This window comes from Oncorhynchus mykiss, chromosome 3 (assembly GCF_057628025.1).
Source record: "Oncorhynchus mykiss isolate SJ-2025 chromosome 3, ASM5762802v1, whole genome shotgun sequence".
Taxonomy (NCBI): Eukaryota; Metazoa; Chordata; class Actinopteri; order Salmoniformes; family Salmonidae; genus Oncorhynchus; species Oncorhynchus mykiss.
In genome coordinates, this window is record NC_143024.1 from 11,916,248 (window position 1) to 11,936,631 (window position 20,384).

Here is a 20,384-nt window from a genome sequence, read left to right on the forward strand (position 1 = left end):
CATGTGTGGATCAACATCAACAACATGCAGATATCTGACACTCAACTATTAGAGGACCCTGAGCTCAGATTCATTACATAGTGTTTTAGATTGGAGGAGATTATTTCATAGATTTACAGTAAATGTCAAGTGGGGTATCAATAAATGAACGTTTTTTTCAAATACAGTACAGTAATGTTTTACACGTGGGAATAGTCCAAAGCAATGTCAGACAGACGTGTTGTTATTTTGGGTTCTGTATTGAAATGAGCTAATGTATCGCGATCCTATGATCGAGGTCTGTTCATGTTTGGTCGGTGCCTGTGACCCCGTATGCCACAGTGGGAGGGCCCAGGAGAGAGCGTGTTCACGGCCCAGCCCCCTTGACGTGACAGCTGGGCGAAGCGGACTTAGACAGCAGTGGTATCCCTCTCCTAAGTTAAGCAGTGTCAAACTGAACTGAAGTTGGGAACGATTGGAAATCCGCGTGAAACAAGTGTCTGTTCAGTTCCAACGAAACCTATCTTAAATTTATCGTTCTAAATAACCTGTGCTTTCGCAGAGCTGACTGATCTCTGTGAGATTGCAAAAACATTCTCTATAAAACATTGTTGCCTACTGTTTACCGCAAAAATGATGATGCACTCGTCTCAGAAGGACACAACCTACACAAAGATATTTGTAGGAGGTCTTCCATATCACACCACGGACTCCAGTCTCAGGAAATACTTCGAAGTGTTCGGTGATATCGACGAGGCTGTTGTTATAACGGACAGACAGACGGGCAAATCCAGAGGTTATGGATTCGTAAGTATTATAGATGTACATTTGAATGTCATTGTGATTGATTGATCGATCGATTGCGTAATTAGTTTGTCATATTGTTAAATGCAGACATTATGGGTAGAATCTTAAATGTATCCAGCACCATGTTTTCATTCAAGACACCATATGTCTTGAATGAAAAAGGCTGTCATTCGCCTATCCATAATGCGTCTGATGTTACTTATTGATTCACACAATTTTGTAGCCCATTTATGAACGGTCAATGAATTGCAGTTCCGGAATGGGCTCACCGTTCTGTTCTGCAAAGAATTCAGCTGAAGCTCAGGCGTGGTGTCTTGGGCTCACCGTTCTGTTCTGCTAAGTATTCAGCTGAAGCTCAGGCGTGGTGTCTTGGGCTCACCGTTCTGTTCTGCTAAGTATCAGCTGAAGCTCAGGCGTGGTGTCTTGGGCTCACCGTTCTGTTCTGCTAAGTATTCTGCTGAAGCTCAGGCGTGGTGTCTTGGGCTCACCGTTCTGTTCTGCTAAGTATCAGCTGAAGCTCAGGCGTGGTGTCTTGGGCTCACCGTTCTGTTCTGCTAAGTATTCAGCTGAAGCTCAGGCGTGGTGTCTTGGGCTCACCGTTCTGTTCTGCATTTTTCTACACTTTTCCTTATTCTGATTGTAATACCCTTGTGCTTTTCTTATTGAGACGTGATCAATACTTTTAAATGAATTGTAGTTCAATGACCAGCTTTAGCCAGCCTCCCCACTGAGTGAACATCTGATCAATTCAGACAACGGAAACATGTACAGTGCCTTGCGAAAGTATTCGGCCCCCTTGAACTTTGCGACCTTTTGCCACATTTCAGGCTTCAAACATAAAGATATAAAACTGTATTTTTTTGTGAAGAATCAACAACAAGTGGGACACAATCATGAAGTGGAACGACATTTATTGGATATTTCAAACTTTTTTAACAAATCAAAAACTGAAAAATTGGGCGTGCAAAATTATTCAGCCCCTTTACTTTCAGTGCAGCAAACTCTCTCCAGAAGTTCAGTGAGGATCTCTGAATGATCCAATGTTGACCTAAATGACTAATGATGAAAAATACAATCCACCTGTGTGTAATCAAGTCTCTGTATAAATGCACCTGCACTGTGATAGTCTCAGAGGTCCGTTAAAAGCGCAGAGAGCATCATGAAGAACAAGGAACACACCAGGCAGGTCCGAGATACTGTTGTGAAGAAGTTTAAAGCCGGATTTGGATACAAAAAGATTTCCCAAGCTTTAAACATCCCAAGGAGCACTGTGCAAGCGATAATATTGAAATGGAAGGAGTATCAGACCACTGCAAATCTACCAAGACCTGGCCGTCCCTCTAAACTTTCAGCTCATACAAGGAGAAGACTGATCAGAGATGCAGCCAAGAGGCCCATGATCACTCTGGATGAACTGCAGAGATCTACAGCTGAGGTGGGAGACTCTGTCCATAGGACAACAATCAGTCGTATATTGCACAAATCTGATCTTTATGGAAGAGTGGCAAGAAGAAAGCCATTTCTTAAAGATATCCATAAAAAGTGTTGTTTAAAGTTTGCCACAAGCCACCTGGGGGACACACCAAACATGTGGAAGAAGGTGCTCTGGTCAGATGAAACCAAAATTGAACTTTTTGGCAACAATGCAAAACGTTATGTTTGGCGTAAAAGCAACACAGCTCATCACCCTGAACACACCATCCCCACTGTCAAACATGGTGGTGGCAGCATCATGGTTTGGGCCTGCTTTTCTTCAGCAGGGACAGGGAAGATGGTTAAAATTGATGGGAAGATGGATGGAGCCAAATACAGGACCATTCTGGAAGAAAACCTGATGGAGTCTGCAAAAGACCTGAGACTGGGACGGAGATTTGTCTTCCAACAAGACAATGATCCAAAACTTAAAGCAAAATCTACAATGGAATGGTTCAAAAATAAACATATCCAGGTGTTAGAATGGCCAAGTCAAAGTCCAGACCTGAATCCAATCGAGAATCTGTGGAAAGAACTGAAAACTGCTGTTCACAAATGCTCTCCATCCAACCTCACTGAGCTCGAGCTGTTTTGCAAGGAGGAATGGGAAAAAATTTCAGTCTCTCGATGTGCAAAACTGATAGAGACATACCCCAAGCGACTTACAGCTGTAATCGCAGCAAAAGGTGGCGCTACAAAGTATTAACTTAAGGGGGCTGAATAATTTTGTTAAAAAAGTTTGAAATATCCAATAAATGTCGTTCCACTTCATGATTGTGTCCCACTTGTTGTTGATTCTTCACAAAAAAATAAAGTTTTATATCTTTATGTTTGAAGCCTGAAATGTGGCAAAAGGTCGCAAAGTTCAAGGGGGCCGAATACTTTCGCAAGGCACTGTATTTATTCTGTATTCTTCCCTTTCCATCTCTCAGGTGACGATGGCAGACCGGGCGTCTGCGGACCGAGCCTGCAAGGACCCAAACCCCATCATCGACGGCCGGAAAGCCAATGTGAACCTGGCCTACCTGGGGGCCAAGCCCAGGGTCATGCAGCCAGGTGAGGGGATGGACGCGCTGGCGGAGGGCTGCGCCACACGTTTATTTCACAGCTTGGACGACCAAGGTGGCGTACAAACAATGACGAGCTGCTAAAACGAGCAAACTAACCACCTGCTTACAGTATGTTAACACACGGTGTGTAGAATGGTAGATGTGTAACATGGGATTTAGACAAATTGTACTGTAGTGGGGGGGACAGACAGACAGTGAAGCTAGCGTGAATGAAGATAGGTTATTTTTACAGACACCAAATGTTTAAAATGTGTGTTTTTTTTCCTACCATCTACCTGATCTATAAGTACTTGAGCAGTTACATTGGAAGCACTGATCACATTTATAATATGTGTATATAGTTCAAGCTTCAGATTGAACACATAACGGTAGAGTTAAAAACAACTTGTTCCTATTCCAGGTTTCTCATTTGGTGTTCCTCAAATCCATCCAGCGTTCATCCAGAGGCCTTATGGGTACGTTATGACATAGTGATACTCCTTGTCTTGTTGGACATGTGTCATATTAAAACAACATATTTCACTGCATCTGTATGTGACAATAACATGTATTTCATTTTTATTAACATCTTTTACAGGATAGAAAATGTTCAACTAGTGTAAGGTTGTAGAATTACCGTAACTTTCCCAGGATGTTCCAGAAATCCCAGTTAGAAGATTGGGACATTGGGAAAGTTACCGGAATTTTTCAACCCTAAACTAGTTGTAGAATATCTGTTACACCACCTGTTTTGTTCACAGCTGATCATTTTGAATGATCTACGTGCCCGTTTCTATTCTTACCCGCAGTATCTAGTGATTTTCATCTTTTAAAAAATAGCTTGGATTGTAAAATGTAACGTTTTCTTTCTCTAGAGTGGTGTGACTGTATCCCCGCCCATTCATTCTCTTTTGAGTGTGGAGGCGGGACTGTGTCTTGTGTGGTGTGCATCTCTGCGTGCCATTCTTAGATTCTAAAGCGTGAATCTAATTCTGATTCTAAACGTGATGTCACCAGTTGTCAATGTCTATCTCTCTCTGATCTGACAGGCTGGCTTACGGGTAAGAAACTGTATCTGATGGAGGGACATGATGGTTTGAGGATGAATAGCTGAGTCTGCATTGGGCAGATCACTAACGTCTTACCAGTATACTCTGACACACACAAACAAGCTCAAATGGTGATTAGATGCATGGAAGTTGGTTTTATTGTCATCTTTCTGTTGCGGTTTTCCATAGTCCATAGATTGGTGTGCGTGCCTTTGTTTCAGTATGAAGTGGTTTTCAGCTGAACTGCGTGCTTCCCTTACGGGGGTGGTGGGGGGGGGGGGGGGGGGGGGGGGTTCAGGAGTGGTGGTTGAGGGATGTTCCTGCAGACTCTAAGAGTTTGGATATTTCAGATTTAACTTTGTCACGGGGTGTTGATTCTGATCTGTTTTTTTAACTTGATTTTTAACGATTGATTGTGCTGTAGCCTGTGTCCCCCCCTCCCCCTCCCCCGTTTCTTAGTTAACAACGTTGTCATATGTTTTGTTGTTGATGGGGTTGATCACCAGTGTTGCTACGTGACTTGTCTAGGACCTTCCAAATCCCCCCGCACAACAAAACAACTCTTGGCTTGCATGTTGGAGATCCTTTCCTACCTTTGGTTTTCTCTACTCATGATGTTGTGGTTTCTGTTTTCTTTCTCAAATTAACCCATTGCTTCCTCCTGTAGCTCACATCATCTTCTTCTATCTCTTTCCCTCCTGCTCATGACGTAGACCAGGAACCAACTCAGTGAAAGATATGTTGATGGCTAGAACTAAGGTTGCAAAGGCAGGGTATATATTACTGTAAACTTTCCAAAATTTATATTGGTATCTTTCAAGGATTTTATGTAATCTGTCAAAAGACATCTAGTGGCCCGTTTGGGTACTTCAGGTTATCAAAGGTGTCTAATTATCTCTGGTCCTCTCTCCGGCCTTATCACAAGTAAAATATATGAAATCATTTAATAAGATGATTTTAAAACAGAAAATAGAATGATAAAGCTGTCAAACATTATCCTAAATACAATGACAAAGCTGTCAAACATTATCCTAAATACAATGACAAAGCTGTCAAACATTATCCTAAATACAAAACCATCAACTTAGTGAATATCATTGGTGTTTAATATGAGGGTTTCAGCATGAAACTATTTGAGTTATTTTATTATGTCAACATGTATTTGTTGTCAATGTTTTGGAATCCAACTGGAAGACCCAATTGGAAGAGTTGCAGAGTTCATTGAAAATAATGCCAGTACCTTGGGACACACGAGACAGTGTGTTTATGGTGTGGATGGATTTGTAATGGAGCCCCTCTACTGGAACAATACAGGGAACTGAGATGACTGAGAACACCCGCACTTCCAAAAGGAACTCGTTTATTCAAACAGACATCCTGATCCACTCTGTTGTCGCTCATTGGTGACCCAATATCTCATTTGTTTTAATACCAAAGGTCTGATTCTAGTTCTCACTGAGTGTAAACTGACAGCAAATACCAAATGTAAGTAGATTGTAGTGTGGAACATAGATGAATACTAACCAAGATATCCAAGTAGGATACAGAAGTTCTAACCTTTACCATGTAAAGCATACAGCATATTTAAAAGGCATTCATACAGCCAGTAAACATGGAGTGTAAACTGATCTCAGATAAGTTGTTTGCAGAGTGGTAGACTACTGGTCAGGCAGCAGCTGTTCACAGTGTTCTACACGGCTTCTCAAATTCCGCTGGAAAATGAGAGTCGCTCGGCGGGGCCCTAAATAATGGATGTCATAGACAGGGCCTTCGCTGGCTCGATCACTCGCTCACCGGCGGACAACAGGTGGGCTGCCTGAGACATGTGCCCAGGGGCCGGGGGGCCTGTGTGCTTCTGTTCTAGGGGATTACCCATGTGTCTCAGTGATTTACAAAGCACCTTTATTTAGCCCTGAACTTTCAACACAAAATGGCCGCCTGCTCTGTCGTCCTCCAACCAGAGGAAAGGTTAATGTCGATCGGACCAGTTTCAGCAGTAGGAGTAGGAGCTCTCTATGTCCTCTGTGTCTTCTACAACTGCCTGTCCTCTGTGTCTTCTACATCTCTGCATGTCTTCTACAACTCTGCCTGTCCTCTGTGTCTTCTACAACTCTGTCTGTCCTCTGTGTCTCATCTATAATTCTGTTTGACAGACAGGTGGACTCTGTTACAGTCATAGAGACAGGCATATGGACTCTGTTACAGTCATAGAGAGACAGACAGGTTGACTCTGTTATAGTCATAGAGAGACAGACAGGTGGACTCTGTTACAGTCATAGAGAGATAGACAGGTTGACTCTGTTACAGCCATAGAGACAGACAGATGGACTCTGTTACAGTCATAGAGAGACAGACAGGTGGACTATGTTACAGTCATAGAGAGACAGACAGGTTGACTCTGTTACAGTCATAGAGAGACAGACAGGTGGACTAGTAAGTCATGAGGTCACTGAGACAGAGGAAGGGAATAGTAAGTCATGAGGTCACTGAGACAGAGGAAGGGAATAGTAAGTCATGAGGTCACTGAGACAGAGGAAGGGAATAGTAAGTCATGAGGTCACTGAGACAGAGGAGGGGAATAGTAAGTAATGAGGTCACTGAGACAGAGGAAGGGAATAGTAAGTCATGAGGTCACTGAGACAGAGGAAGGGAATAGTAAGTCATGAGGTCACTGAGACAGAGGAAGGGAATAGTAAGTCATGAGGTCACTGAGACAGAGGAAGGGAATAGTAAGTCATGAGGTCACTAAGACAGAGGAAGGGAATAGTAAGTCATGAGGTCACTAAGACAGAGGAAGGGAATAGTAAGTCATGAGGTCAGTGAGACAGAGGAAGGGAATAGTAAGTCATGAGGTCAGTGAGACAGAGGAAGGGAATAGTAAGTCATGAGGTCACTAAGACAGAGGAAGGGAATAGTAAGTCATGAGGTCAGTGAGACAGAGGAAGGGAATAGTAAGTCATGAGGTCAGTGAGACAGAGGAAGGGAATAGTAAGTCATGAGGTCAGGGAGACAGAGGAAGGGAATAGTAAGTCATGAGGTCAGGGAGACAGAGGAAGGGAATAGTAAGTCATGAGGTCACTGAGACAGAGGAAGGGAATAGTAAGTCATGAGGTCACTGAGACAGAGGGAGGGAATAGTAAGTCATGAGGTCACTGAGACAGAGGAAGGGAATAGTAAGTCATGAGGTCAGTGAGACAGAGGAGGGGAATAGTAAGTCATGAGGTCACTGAGACAGAGGAGGGGAATAGTAAGTCATGAGGTCACTGAGACAGAGGAAGGGAATAGTAAGTCATGAGGTCACTGAGACAGAGGAAGGGAATAGTAAGTCATGAGGTCAGTGAGACAGAAAGGGAATAGTAAGTCATGAGGTCAGTGAGACAGAGGAAGGGAATAGTAAGTCATGAGGTCACTGAGACAGAGGAGGGGAATAGTAAGTCATGAGGTCACTGAGACAGAGGAGGGGAATAGTAAGTCATGAGGTCAGTGAGACAGAGGAGGGGAATAGTAAGTCATGAGGTCACTGAGACAGAGGAGGGGAATAGTAAGTCATGAGGTCACTGAGACAGATGAAGGGAATAGTAAGTCATGAGGTCACTGAGACAGAGGAAGGGAATAGTAAGTCATGAGGTCACTGAGACAGAGGAAGGGAATAGTAAGTCATGAGGTCACTGAGACAGAGGAAGGGAATAGTAAGTCATGAGGTCAGTGAGACAGAGGAAGTGAATAGTAAGTCATGAGGTCACTGAGACAGAGGAGGGGAATAGTAAGTCATGAGGTCAGTGAGACAGATGAAGGGAATAGTAAGTCATGAGGTCAGTGAGACAGAGGAAGGGAATAGTAAGTCATGAGGTCACTGAGACAGAGGAAGGGAATAGTAAGTCATGAGGTCACTGAGACAGAGGAAGGGAATAGTAAGTCATGAGGTCACTGAGACAGAGGAAGGGAATAGTAAGTCATGAGGTCACTGAGACAGAGGAGGGGAATAGTAAGTCATGAGGTCACTGAGACAGAGGAAGGGAATAGTAAGTCATGAGGTCACTGAGACAGAGGAGGGGAATAGTAAGTCATGAGGTCACTAAGACAGAGGAAGGGAATAGTAAGTCATGAGGTCACTGAGACAGAGGAAGGGAATAGTAAGTCATGAGGTCAGGGAGACAGAGGAAGGGAATAGTAAGTCATGAGGTCACTGAGACAGAGGAAGGGAATAGTAAGTCATGAGGTCACTAAGACAGAGGAAGGGAATATTTATCCTCCAGAGTTGACCGAGGTCATGCCATGTGCTGCTGTAGGAGAGAGAGAAGAGAGAGAAGACAGAGGAGGAGAGAGAAGACAGAGAAGACAGAGGAAGGGAATAGTTATCCTCCAGAGTTGACCGAGGTCATGCCATGTGCTGCTGTAGGAGAGAGAGAAGAGAGAGAAGACAGAGGAGGAGAGAGAAGACAGAGAAGACAGAGGAAGGGAATAGTTATCCTCCAGAGTTGACCGAGGTCATGCCATGTGCTGCTGTAGGAGAGAGAGAAGAGAGAGAAGACAGAGGAGGAGAGAGAAGACAGAGAAGACAGAGGAAGGGAATAGTTATCCTCCAGAGTTGACCGAGGTCATGCCATGTGCTGCTGTAGGAGAGAGAGGCTCAGCTTGTCCGTTAGTGATGACAAGAGGAGAAAAAAATAGCCTCCAGCCTCTACTGTCACTCTCCCGGGTGTGTGTGTGTGTGTGTGTGTGTGTGTGTGTGTGTGTGTGTGTGTGTGTGCCTGAGTGTGTATGTGTATGTGTGTGTGTGTGCGTGTGCATGTGCGTGAGTATGCGTGTATGTGTGTGTGTGTGCGTGTGCATGTGCGTGAGTATGCGTGTGTGTGTGTGTGCGTGTGTGTGTGTGTGTGTGTGTGTGTATGACATGGCGCATCTTAGGACAGTTTTAACACCTGGTCTCTGTTTGCTGGAGGTGACTGACGCTCAGGGTGGAAATAGAGCCAAATCTGCCCGGATACACGGGCTTGGATCACTCCATTTATACTCTCTCTGTCTCTCTCTGTCTCTCTCTGTCTCTCTCTGTCTCTCTCTCTCTCTCTCTCTCTCTGCCTCTCTCTGTCTCTCTCTCTCTCTCTGCCTCTCTCTGTCTCTCTCTCTCTCTCTGCCTCTCTCTCTCTCTCTGCCTCTCTCTCTCTCTCTCTCTCTCTCTGTCTCTCTCTCTCTGCCTCTCTCTCTCTCTCTCTCTGTCTCTCTCTCTCTGCCTCTCTGTTTCTCTCTCTCCAGCTGTCTCTCTCTCTGTCTCTCTCTGTTTCTCTCTCTCTCCATATGCCTCTCTCTGTCTGCCTCTGTCTCTCTCTCTCTGTCTCTCTCCCCCTCTCTCTCCCTCTGTCTCTCTGTCTCTCTCTGTCTCTCTATCCCTCTCTCTCTCTCTGTCCCTCTCTTTCTCTCTCTCTCTGTCTCTCTCTCTCTCTGTCTCTCTGTCTCTCTCTCCCTCAGTCTCTCCCTCTGTCTCTCTCTCTCTCTCTCCCCATCTTGCTCTTCCAATAATAAACATATTTATATTTACTCAACCATAGGGTCTGGAGTTAAACAAGACACCTGGATTCATTATAAATTCATGTACACCACTACTCACTATAGGATTGATTGTCAAACATTTTACTCATCAAGGGTACTCACACAATAGCACTAATCGAAGCTCTATTCAGTAGTACTCATAGCAGGACAGAGGCATTTTTGAAAAATATTTATAATAATAATATTAGAAAACTAAAGTATGGAATTGAATAATAGAAGATGTTGAAGTGTGAACCTTCATACATAATCTGTCTGTCTCTCTGACACATTTTCATTTTCTTCTGTGAGGCTTCTCTTTCATTTTAGTTGACTTTTTATCTGCGTTTGAGGACTTCACGTGTGTGGGCATGTGGTGTGTGGTGTTGGGACTGATTGTATGTTGACTGGGATAAGTTGAGTTGCAGTTCTTTCTTGATGTGTTGTGGTGCTGTGCGATCAGCTGGCATTGTGAGAGAACCCTCGTTCAGACACAGAGGGCTGGCCGGTATATCATCTCTAATGCCTAATTAAAGGATGATGATTCCTGAGCTTCAGACAGAGCTGTCTGGTTTCATGATGATTCCTGAGCTTCAGACAGAGCTGCTCTGGTTTCATGATGATTCCTGAGCTTCAGACAGAGCTGCTCTGGTTTCATGATGATTCCTGAGCTTCAGACAGAGCTGCTCTGGTTTCATGATGATTCCTGAGCTTCAGACAGAGCTGCTCTGGTTTCATGATGATTCCTGAGCTTCAGACAGAGCTGCTCTGGTTTCATGATGATTCCTGAGCTTCAGACAGAGCTGTCTGGTTTCATGATTCCTGAGCTTCAGACAGAGCTGCTCTGGTTTCATGATGATTCCTGAGCTTCAGACAGAGCTGCTCTGGTTTCATGATGATTCCTGAGCTTCAGACAGAGCTGCTCTGGTTTCATGATGATTCCTGAGCTTCAGACAGAGCTGCTCTGGTTTCATGATGATTCCTGAGCTTCAGACAGAGCTGCTCTGGTTTCATGATGATTCCTGAGCTTCAGACAGAGCTGCTCTGGTTTCATGATGATTCCTGAGCTTCAGACAGAGCTGCTCTGGTTTCATGATGATTCCTGAGCTTCAGACAGAGCTGCTCTAGTTTCATGGTGATTCCCGAGCTTCAGACAGAGCTGCTCTGGTTTCATGATGATTCCTGAGCTTCAGACAGAGCTGTCTGGTTTCATGATGATTCCTGAGCTTCAGACAGAGCTGTTCTGGTTTCATGATGATTCCTGAGCTTCAGACAGAGCTGCTCTGGTTTCATGATGATTCCTGAGCTTCAGGCAGAGCTGCTCTGGTTTCATGATGATTCCTGAGCTTCAGACAGAGCTGTCTGGTTTCATGATGATTCCTGAGCTTCAGACAGAGCTGTTCTGGTTTCATGATGATTCCTGAGCTTCAGACAGAGCTGCTCTGGTTTCATGATGATTCCTGAGCTTCAGACAGAGCTGTTCTGCTTTCATTTTGGCTTGAAACCTTCTCTTTTTTACCCAGGGTTCCATTGGGTGGTGTTGCTGTGTTAATGAAATGAGGACTGGGTTGACGTTGTTTTGTCTTTGTGACGCCTGCTTTCCTGTGTTCCTGGGCTGGGTTTCAGTGTGTGTCCCAGATTGCCGAGTGGCTCTGTCTGTCCTCTGACCTTTGACATCTGTGTTCTACAGGATCCCAGCCCACTATGTCTACCCCCAGGCCTTTATGCAGCCAAGCACCATGGTCATCCCTCACAGCATGCAGTCACCCGCCGCCACGGCCTCCGCCGCCTCCTCCCCGTACCTCGACTACACCGGAGCGGCCTACGCCCAGTACTCAGCCGCAGCCGCCAGCGCCGCGGCCGCCGCTGCCTACGAGCATTACCCGTACGCAGCCTCCCCGGCCCCTGCGGGCTACATGGCTGCAGCAGGGTATGGGTATGCGGTCCAGCAGCCCCTAGCAGCCGCAGCCACCCCGGGAGCAGCCGCAGCAGCTGCAGCCTTCGCCCAGTACCAGCCTCAACAGCTTCAGGCAGACCGCATGCAGTAACTGACCACAACTACTACTATTACTGAGCCTGGATAACAGAAGAGGGGGAGGCTATAGAGAGGAGGGAGGAGGTCATACTCACCCCCAGGACACTACAAGGGGAGAGGTGGGGGGAGAGTGTGAGGAGGGGGGAGGGATGAAGAGTGGAGTGGAGTGGTGGTCGTCAATCCTTGGCTTTAGAACATGCAGCGCTGCTACCAAAAGAGCCTGAAGAGAATCATCTCATAACTGAATAGAATTGTCTCATAACTGAAGAGAATCATCTCATAACTGAATAGAATCGTCTCATAACTGAATAGAATCATCCCATAACTGATTAGAATCGTCTCATAACTGAAGAGAATCGTCTCATAACTGAAGAGAATCATCTCATAACTGAATAGAATCATCTCATAACTGAAGAGAATCATCTCATAACTGAATAGAATCGTCTCATAACTGAAGAGAATCGTCTCATAACTGAAGAGAATCATCTCATAACTGAATAGAATCATCCCATAACTGATTAGAATCGTCTCATAACTGAAGAGAATCATCTCATAACTGAATAGAATCATCTCATAACTGAAGAGAATCATCTCATAACTGAATAGAATCGTCTCATAACTGAAGAGAATCATCTCAAAACTGAAGAGAATAGTTACTTCATTATTCAAATATCATCAGTGTTGTCATCACTAAATTATTGTTTTTTGTTGTTGTCATTATATCAGAAATATTTAATATTTATTCATCAGGACAAATATCTAGAATTATTATTTAAGATATGACCTCATAACCAACCTTTACGTTTAAGTTAATAATTTTAAGCATATTTAATGTGTAGTAAATTAAATGTGTGATTTTGTACAACTTTCACAAGTGCACTGAAGTCTAATCAGGTATTTTTCCCTCAAATTTCTTAAACAATGTAGATGGTCAAACCAAAAACACTTTTGGTCACTTTTCACCTTTTAATACTTTTAAACCTACATTTTGAACTATGCAATTTGAACTTGTAAAATATATTTAGTGAAATATGTCTTCTACAAATATATATATATATATATATATATATATATATACAGTTGAAGTCAGAAGTTTACATACACTTAGGTTGGAGTCATTAAAACTAGTTTTTTAACAACTCCACAAATTTCTTGTTAACAAACTATAGTTTTGGCAAGTCGGTTAGGACAGTTACTTTGTGCAAGACACAAGTCATTTTTCCAACAATTGTTTACAGACAGATTATTTCACTTATAATTCACTGTATAACAATTCCAGTGGGTCAGAAGTTTACATACACTAAGTTGACTGTGCCTGGAAAATTCCAGAAAATTATGTCATGGCTTTAGAAGCTTCTGATAGGCTAATTGACATCATTTGAGTCAATTGGAGGTGTACCTGTGGATGTATTTCAAGGCCTACCTTCAAACCCAGTGCCTATTTGCTTGACATCATGGGAAAATCCAAAGAAATCAGCCAAGCCCTCAGAAAAAAAATTGTAGACCTCCACAAGTCTGGTTCATCCTTGGGAGCAATTTCCAAACGCCTGAAGGTACCACGTTCATCTGTACAAACAATAGTACGCAAGTATAAACACCATGGGACCACGTAGCATCATACCGCTCAGGAAGGAGACGTGTTCTGTCTCCTAGAGATGAACGTACTTTGGTGCGAGAAGTGTAAATCAATCCCAGAACAACAGCAAAGGACCTTGTGAAGATGCTGTAGGAAACAAGTACAAAAGTATCTATATCCACAGTAAAACGAGTCCTTTATCAACATAACCTGAAAGTCCGTTCAGCAAGGAAGAAGCCACTGCTCCAAAACTGCCATAAAAAAAGCCAGACTACGGTTTGCAACTGCACATGGGGACAAAGATTGTACTTTTTGGAGAAATGTCCTCTGGTCTGATGAAACAACTATAGAACTGTTTGGTCATAATGACCATCGTTATGTTTGGAGGAAAAAGGGGGAGGCTTGCAAGCCGAAGAACACCATCCCAACCGTGAAGCACGGAGGTGGCAGCATCATGTTGTGGGGGTGCTTTGCTGCAGGAGGGACTGGTGCACTTCACAAAATAAATGGCATCATGAGGAAGGAAAATGATGTGGATATATTGAAGCAACATATCAAGACATCAGTCAGGAAATGAAAGCTTGGTCGCAAATGGGTCTTCCAAATAGACAATGACCCCAAGCATACTTCCAAAGTTGTGGCAAAATTACTTAATGACAACAAAGTCAAGGTATTGGAGTGGCCATCACAAAGCCTTGACCTCAATCCCATAGAAAATTTGTTGGCAGAAGCGTGTGCGAGCAAGGAGGCTTACAAACCTGACTTAGTTAACCAGCTCTGTCAGGAGGAATGGGCCAAAATTCACCCAATTTATTGTGGGAAGCTTGTGGAAGGCTGCCAGAAATGTTTGACCCAAGTTAAACAATTTAAAGGCAATGCTACCAAATACTAATTGAGTGTATGTAAACTTCTGACCCACTGGGAATATGATGAAAGAAATAAAAGCTGAAATAAATCATTCTCTCTGCTATTTTTCTGACATTTCACATTCTTAAAATAAAGTGGTGATCCTAACTAACCTAAGACAGGGACATTTTACTTGGATTAAATGTCAGGAATTCTGAGTTTAAATGTATTTGGCTAAGGTGTATGTAAACTTCCGACTTCAACTGTATATAATAATGTTACTATAATAATGTTTGTACCTATGCAAAACAGTGGCGTAGAGGAGTGTTAGCTGTCTGTCCTGTGTTCCCATGGGGGTCAGATCAGATCCAGTGAGGGCAGGACAGAAGAGAACAGCTTCCTATGGGGGTCAGATCAGATCCAGTGAGGGCAGGACAGAAGAGAACAGCTTCCTATGGGGGTCAGATCAGATCCAGTGAGGGCAGGACAGAAGAGAACAGCTACTGGCCCAAAGCTGAAGCTTGTCCTGTCTATAGAAGCTGCTCCTCTCTCTATGTTCATTGTTGGAGCACCAGCTACCACACACACACACACACACACACACACACACACACACACACACACACACACACACACACACACACACACACACACACACACACACAGCGGAATGTGGACTTTTTATATTCTAGAATGTTTTTCCTAATGTGCCTTAAAATATTGGTATTTGGAAAGTATTTACGTAGCTTTTAATGAGAAAAGACAGATTTGCACCCTTTAGTTAGTCAGGGAGTAGGACTGTATTGAATAAATAATGTGTTCATGTTATATTAGAGGTATGTTCTCCTGAGCTGTTCACATTGTTATTGTCAGGTATGTACTACAGCTACAATGATAATTAGGACTTTTATAAAAAACTAGATATAACGGCATGAAGTAAACCTTTTCTTTATCTATTCAACCTATTTTCTTGTTACTTTGTAGATATATTTCTCTTTCTAATTTGTTCGTACAACGAAGGAGAAATGTTACAGCGTAAACTATTAGATAGACATTATAATACTTTCTATCCTAAAAAAAACACCGTTTTTAAAATGTTATTTCCATAGCTGTGATTTTCTTATTAACTTTGTGAGATTGACTGTTTTACAATGTTGGGAACTTTTTATACTTGAACTGCTTCATACCAAGGAATGTGTTAACACATGTTATATATAATATATGCAATATGTTAACACATGTTATATATAATATATCAATATGTTAACACACATGTTATATATAATATATCAATATGTTAACACATGTTATATATAATATATCAATATGTTAACACATGTTATATATAATATATCAATATGTTAACACACGTGTTATATATAATATATGGAATATGTTAACACGTTATATATAATATATCAATATGTTAACACACATGTTATATATAATATATCAATATGTTAACACATATGTTATATATAATATATGCAATATGTTAACACATGTTATATATAATATATCAATATGTTAACACACTCTATATATTTTTAAGAAGAATACTTTGAATGTCTCTGGACATAAACTGTCAAGTCTCTCAGAGATTCCAGTACAATATTCTATTTATCTTGCCTTTTCAAATGTGTTGCTCTGCAAATACAATCATTCATTTAATTAGATTAAATAAACAGCCTTTTAGCTGCTTCTATTCGTATTGTAGTTTTTACATAAATACACGACTGACAGAAAGCAGTTCACAGTAGATCCACCGAGTCTCACCTGCTGGGGCACATCTTTCTGTCAAACACAATCCCCTGCTGGGGCACATCTTTCTGTCAAACACAATCCCCTGCTGGAGCACATCTTTCTGTCAAACACAATCACCTGCTGGGGCACATCTTTCTGTCAAACACAATCCCCTGCTGGGGCACATCTTTCTGTCAAACACAATCCCCTGCTGGGGCACATCTTTCTGTCAAACACAATCCCCTGCTGGGGCACATCTTTCTGTCAAACACAATCCCCTGCTGGGGCACATCTTTCTGTCAAACACAATCACCTGCTGGGGCACATCTTTCTGTCAAACACAATCACCTGCTGGAGCACATCTTTCTGTCAAACACAATCCCCTGCTGGAGCACATCTTTGTCAAACACAATCCCCTGCTGGAGCACATCTTTCTGTCAAACACAATCACCTGCTGGAGCACATCTTTCTGTCAAACACAATCACCTGCTGGGGCACATCTTTCTATCAAACACAATCACCTGCTGGAGCACATCTTTCTGTCAAACACAATCACCTGCTGGAGCACATCTTTCTGTCAAACACAATCAACACCTCATCAGTCTGATCTCTTATCTAGCAGAAACCTTGCCTTATCATAGGGAACGTATTGGAGGTACAGGGTAGGCTAGAAGAAACCTTGCCTTATCATAGGGAACGTATTGGAGGTACAGGGTAGGCTAGAAGAAACCTTGCCTTATCATGGGGAACGTATTGGAGGTACAGGGTAGGCTAGAGGAAACCTTGCCTTATCATAAGGAACGTATTGGAGGTACAGGGTAGGCTAGAAGAAACCTTGCCTTATCATAAGGAACGTATTGGAGGTACAGGGTAGGCTAGAGGAAACCTTGCCTTATCATAAGGAACGTATTGGAGGTACAGGGTAGGCTAGAAGAAACCTTGCCTTATCATAAGGAACGTATTGGAGGTACAGGGTAGGCTAGAGGAAACCTTGCCTTATCATAAGGAATGTATTGGAGGTACAGGGTAGGCTAGAAGAAACCTTGCCTTATCATAAGGAACGTATTGGAGGTACAGGGTAGGCTAGAAGAAACCTTGCCTTATCATAGGGAACGTATTGGAGGTACAGGGTAGGCTAGAAGAAACCTTGCCTTATCATAAGGAACGTATTGGAGGTACAGGGTAGGCTAGAAGAAACCTTGCCTTATTGTGGGGAACGTATTGGAGGTACAGGGTAGGCTAGAAGAAACCTTGCCTTATCATAAGGAACGTATTGGAGGTACAGGGTAGGCTAGAAGAAACCTTGCCTTATCATAGGGAATGTATTGGAGGTACAGGGTAGGCTAGAAGAAACCTTGCCTTATCATAAGGAACGTATTGGAGGTACAGGGTAGGCTAGAAGAAACCTTGCCTTATCATGGGGAACGTATTGGAGGTACAGGGTAGGCTAGAAGAAACCTTGCCTTATCATGGGGAACGTATTGGAGGTACAGGGTAGGCTAGAAGAAACCTTGCCTTATCATGGGGAACGTATTGGAGGTACAGGGTAGGCTAGAAGAAACCTTGCCTTATCATGGGGAACGTATTGGAGGTACAGGGTAGGCTAGAAGAAACCTTGCCTTATCATGGGGAACGTATTGGAGGTACAGGGTAGGCTAGAAGAAACCTTGCCTTATCATGGGGAACGTATTGGAGGTACAGGGTAGGCTAGAAGAAACCTTGCCTTATCATGGGGAACGTATTGGAGTTACATGTGAAGGACACAGTCGGGGTGAGAGACTCTTTAGAGGGAAACAGCCGTGCACTGATCCAGTCAGAGGCTTCGTCCCAAATGGCACCCTATTCCCTATATAGTGTACTATTTTAGACCAGAACCCTATGAGCCCTGGTTCAAAGTAGTGCACTGTATAGGGTGTCATTTAGGAAGCAGACAACGTTATAGAGTTTGGACAGCTGAAGATGGGGACAGGTGGGAAAATACATTCACTTCCAAAGAATGTTCCAACTGTAAGAGACACCACTCCACTCTTAACCGTCAGACCATCTCTGGCTACGTGTGTCAGGTCTGAACAACGGTGGACTGAAGTCTCCTCCAAAATGTTTCTCTTCAAAATGTATTCTAAGACTCAATTCTAAATGTGACTCAAATGAATTCAGGTGAGTCCGTGTCTAGTTATTTTCTATGTGGAATTTGAATGTCTCAGTTTGCCAGTTGGGTTGCTGTCCATGGTGCTACATTCCCATGCTGTTCATGACACTGCTGTTTAGGTGATATATGATTGGCCTGACAAATCAAAACAAACTAAAACCAGGAAGAGGAAGCTGAACTAGACAACTTGTATTATTACTTCACTTGATAATCTGAAGAATAAGAAATCTTGGTTGGTGTCCTCTAGTCTAAACATTAACTCTCAAACTGGAGAGATTCTGAGTCTTGCTGATTACATTATCCCCCTCTCTTGAGATATTCTGAGGCTTGTTGATTACATTATCCCCCTCTCTTGAGAGATTCTGAGGCTTGTTGATTACATTATCCCCCTCTCTTGAGAGATTCTGAATCTTGCTGATTACATTATCCCCCTCTCTTGTTAATAATGTAGATCACCTCTGAAACATGAACCTGCTATGTTCTTAGAATGGTAAGTAGGTGAACTCTATCCCCTGATGAATGCATCCCAAATGGCACCCTGCATACAGTAATCCCTATATTGGTACCTGGTTAAAACTAGTGCACTACATAGGGAATAGGGTGCCACTTGGGATGTAGTCTGATCTCTCAACCCTTCCTAGAAGGGTCCTTGGTCTGCCAACTTGCAGCCACAAGTCTCTCTGACAGCTACAACTCTCTACTGAGTATTTCATCAAAACATATCAGTTGACCAATGTAAAATATTTACTGTATATATATATATATCTTTACCAGATCCTGATGATAAACATCCACGCTTCAATTCTATTAACACTCATCTACATAATGAAGTTCACTATACTGGATACAGAAACCCTTTCTAATGGGGCTTTGACTTCATTCATGGTTTTGAATCCTATGAGATGGTTGATTGGTTCCTACATGACATTCCCTGCTGTGGTCAGTAAAGGTTAGCTGTGTGTGTGTGTGTGTGTGTGTGTGTGTGTGTGTGTGTGTGTGTGTGTGTGTGTGTGTGTGTGTGTGTGTGTGTGTGTGTGTGTGTGTGTGTGTGTGTGTGTGTGTGTGTGTGTGTGTGTGTGTGTGTGTGTGTGCGTGCGTGCGTGTGTGTGGAGAGCAACCAGGCAGGAACAAATGAAGCTGCAAAACCTGCGACTTGACCAATCAGACCGACAGAGAGGATCCTGGGAACTCCTCTTTCCCCTGTTTCCACCTTGTTTAGAATCCTTTTGAATTCCAGGCACATAGGAACTTCAATGTGGGAATAAAGTTAAGGCCACTGATGGCCATGTCAGCTTTACCATTAGTCTGACAGTTTCACTGGAATAGAGGACATGCTATATAATGTTCTGTCTGCATTTAACAGTTACAATACAATACATTATTGTTCATTTTCATGGAGTCACATTTTGTGAGGCCGTGAGTTGGTCACGCTTGTCCCCATTTTTACAACAGCTGAACCCTATTAGGCAGCTGCAGAAAGTCACCTGTCAGGCCTCAGTGTCTGAGTGTGTGCAGGCACAGGGGGGACAGGTGGTGGCCTACAGGCCCTCCTCAGTGTCTGAGTGTGTGCAGGCACAGAGGGGACAGGTGGTGGCCTACAGGCCCTCCTCAGTGGAAGGAGCATAAAGATAGATAGAGGAGTCCTCTTTATATCTGTGCCATAGTAGTGTCTTTGACAGCATGGGCAGCGCCATTTAGGCTACAACCCATAAGAATACCCATCTAGTTGACTACTTTACTACTTTAAAATGGTGGAAGCATGCTGGAAGCCCTCAATGGTGCTGCCCATGCTGAAACTGTTTTTTGTCCACTAGAGGCCTCTACCATACTCAATGGGAAGGATGAACAACAAAAGCCCTCTCGTGTTTTGTAAACAAGACCCTTGAAAATGTCTTCATTTCTCCATTCTGATCCATGTGAGAAAGAGTTAGACTTGTTCGGTGTCCTTCAATTCAACTAAATGCTGAGCTTGTGGTCAGTTCATTGAATTAGTTGTGTTAATACTGGGCTAAAGCAATTAAGCCTGCACCCTGATGCCAAGACTGGACAGAGTTGTAGATGATTGAACAGAGTTGTAGGGGAGAGAGCTGAGGTCCGTGTGTGTGTGTGTGTGTGTGTGTGTGTGTGTGTGTGTGTGTGTGTGTGTGTGTGTGTG

General features: G+C 43.2%; 1 protein-coding gene across 5 annotated transcripts; it reads left to right on the forward strand.

Annotated features, from left to right (window-relative positions):
- On the forward strand, window positions 1-14,449 carry LOC110506087 (RNA-binding protein 24-B). 5 transcript variants are annotated; one of them, XR_016491981.1, is made up of 5 exons: window positions 1-786; window positions 3,192-3,381; window positions 3,730-3,784; window positions 4,358-4,488; window positions 11,571-12,782. XR_016491981.1 is itself a non-coding variant. In XM_036936433.2 (5 exons), exons 1-5 carry the CDS (start codon window positions 613-615, stop codon window positions 11,926-11,928), a joined length of 789 nt encoding a protein of 262 aa, XP_036792328.1. In that variant the 5' UTR covers window positions 1-612; the 3' UTR covers window positions 11,929-14,449. The 5 variants fall into 5 exon arrangements, 4 of the variants coding, with proteins under 4 accessions (XP_036792328.1, XP_036792343.1, XP_036792336.1 ...); XM_036936433.2 differs by having other exon boundaries at window positions 4,358-4,369; window positions 11,571-14,449; XM_036936448.2 differs by having other exon boundaries at window positions 3,192-3,315; window positions 4,358-4,369; window positions 11,571-14,449.
- The last annotated feature ends 5,935 nt before the right edge of the window (window positions 14,450-20,384 follow it).

Excerpts from the sequence above, each read along its gene's own strand:
- LOC110506087 (XM_036936433.2), top strand. The coding sequence starts at position 613 with ATGATGATGCACTCGTCTCAGAAGGACACAACCTACACAAAGATATTT. Across the intron at positions 787-3,191 it reads AATCCAGAGGTTATGGATTC|GTGACGATGGCAGACCGGGC; the intron begins GTAAGTATTATA and ends TCCATCTCTCAG. Across the intron at positions 3,382-3,729 it reads TCACAGCTTGGACGACCAAG|GTTTCTCATTTGGTGTTCCT; the intron begins GTGGCGTACAAA and ends TTCCTATTCCAG.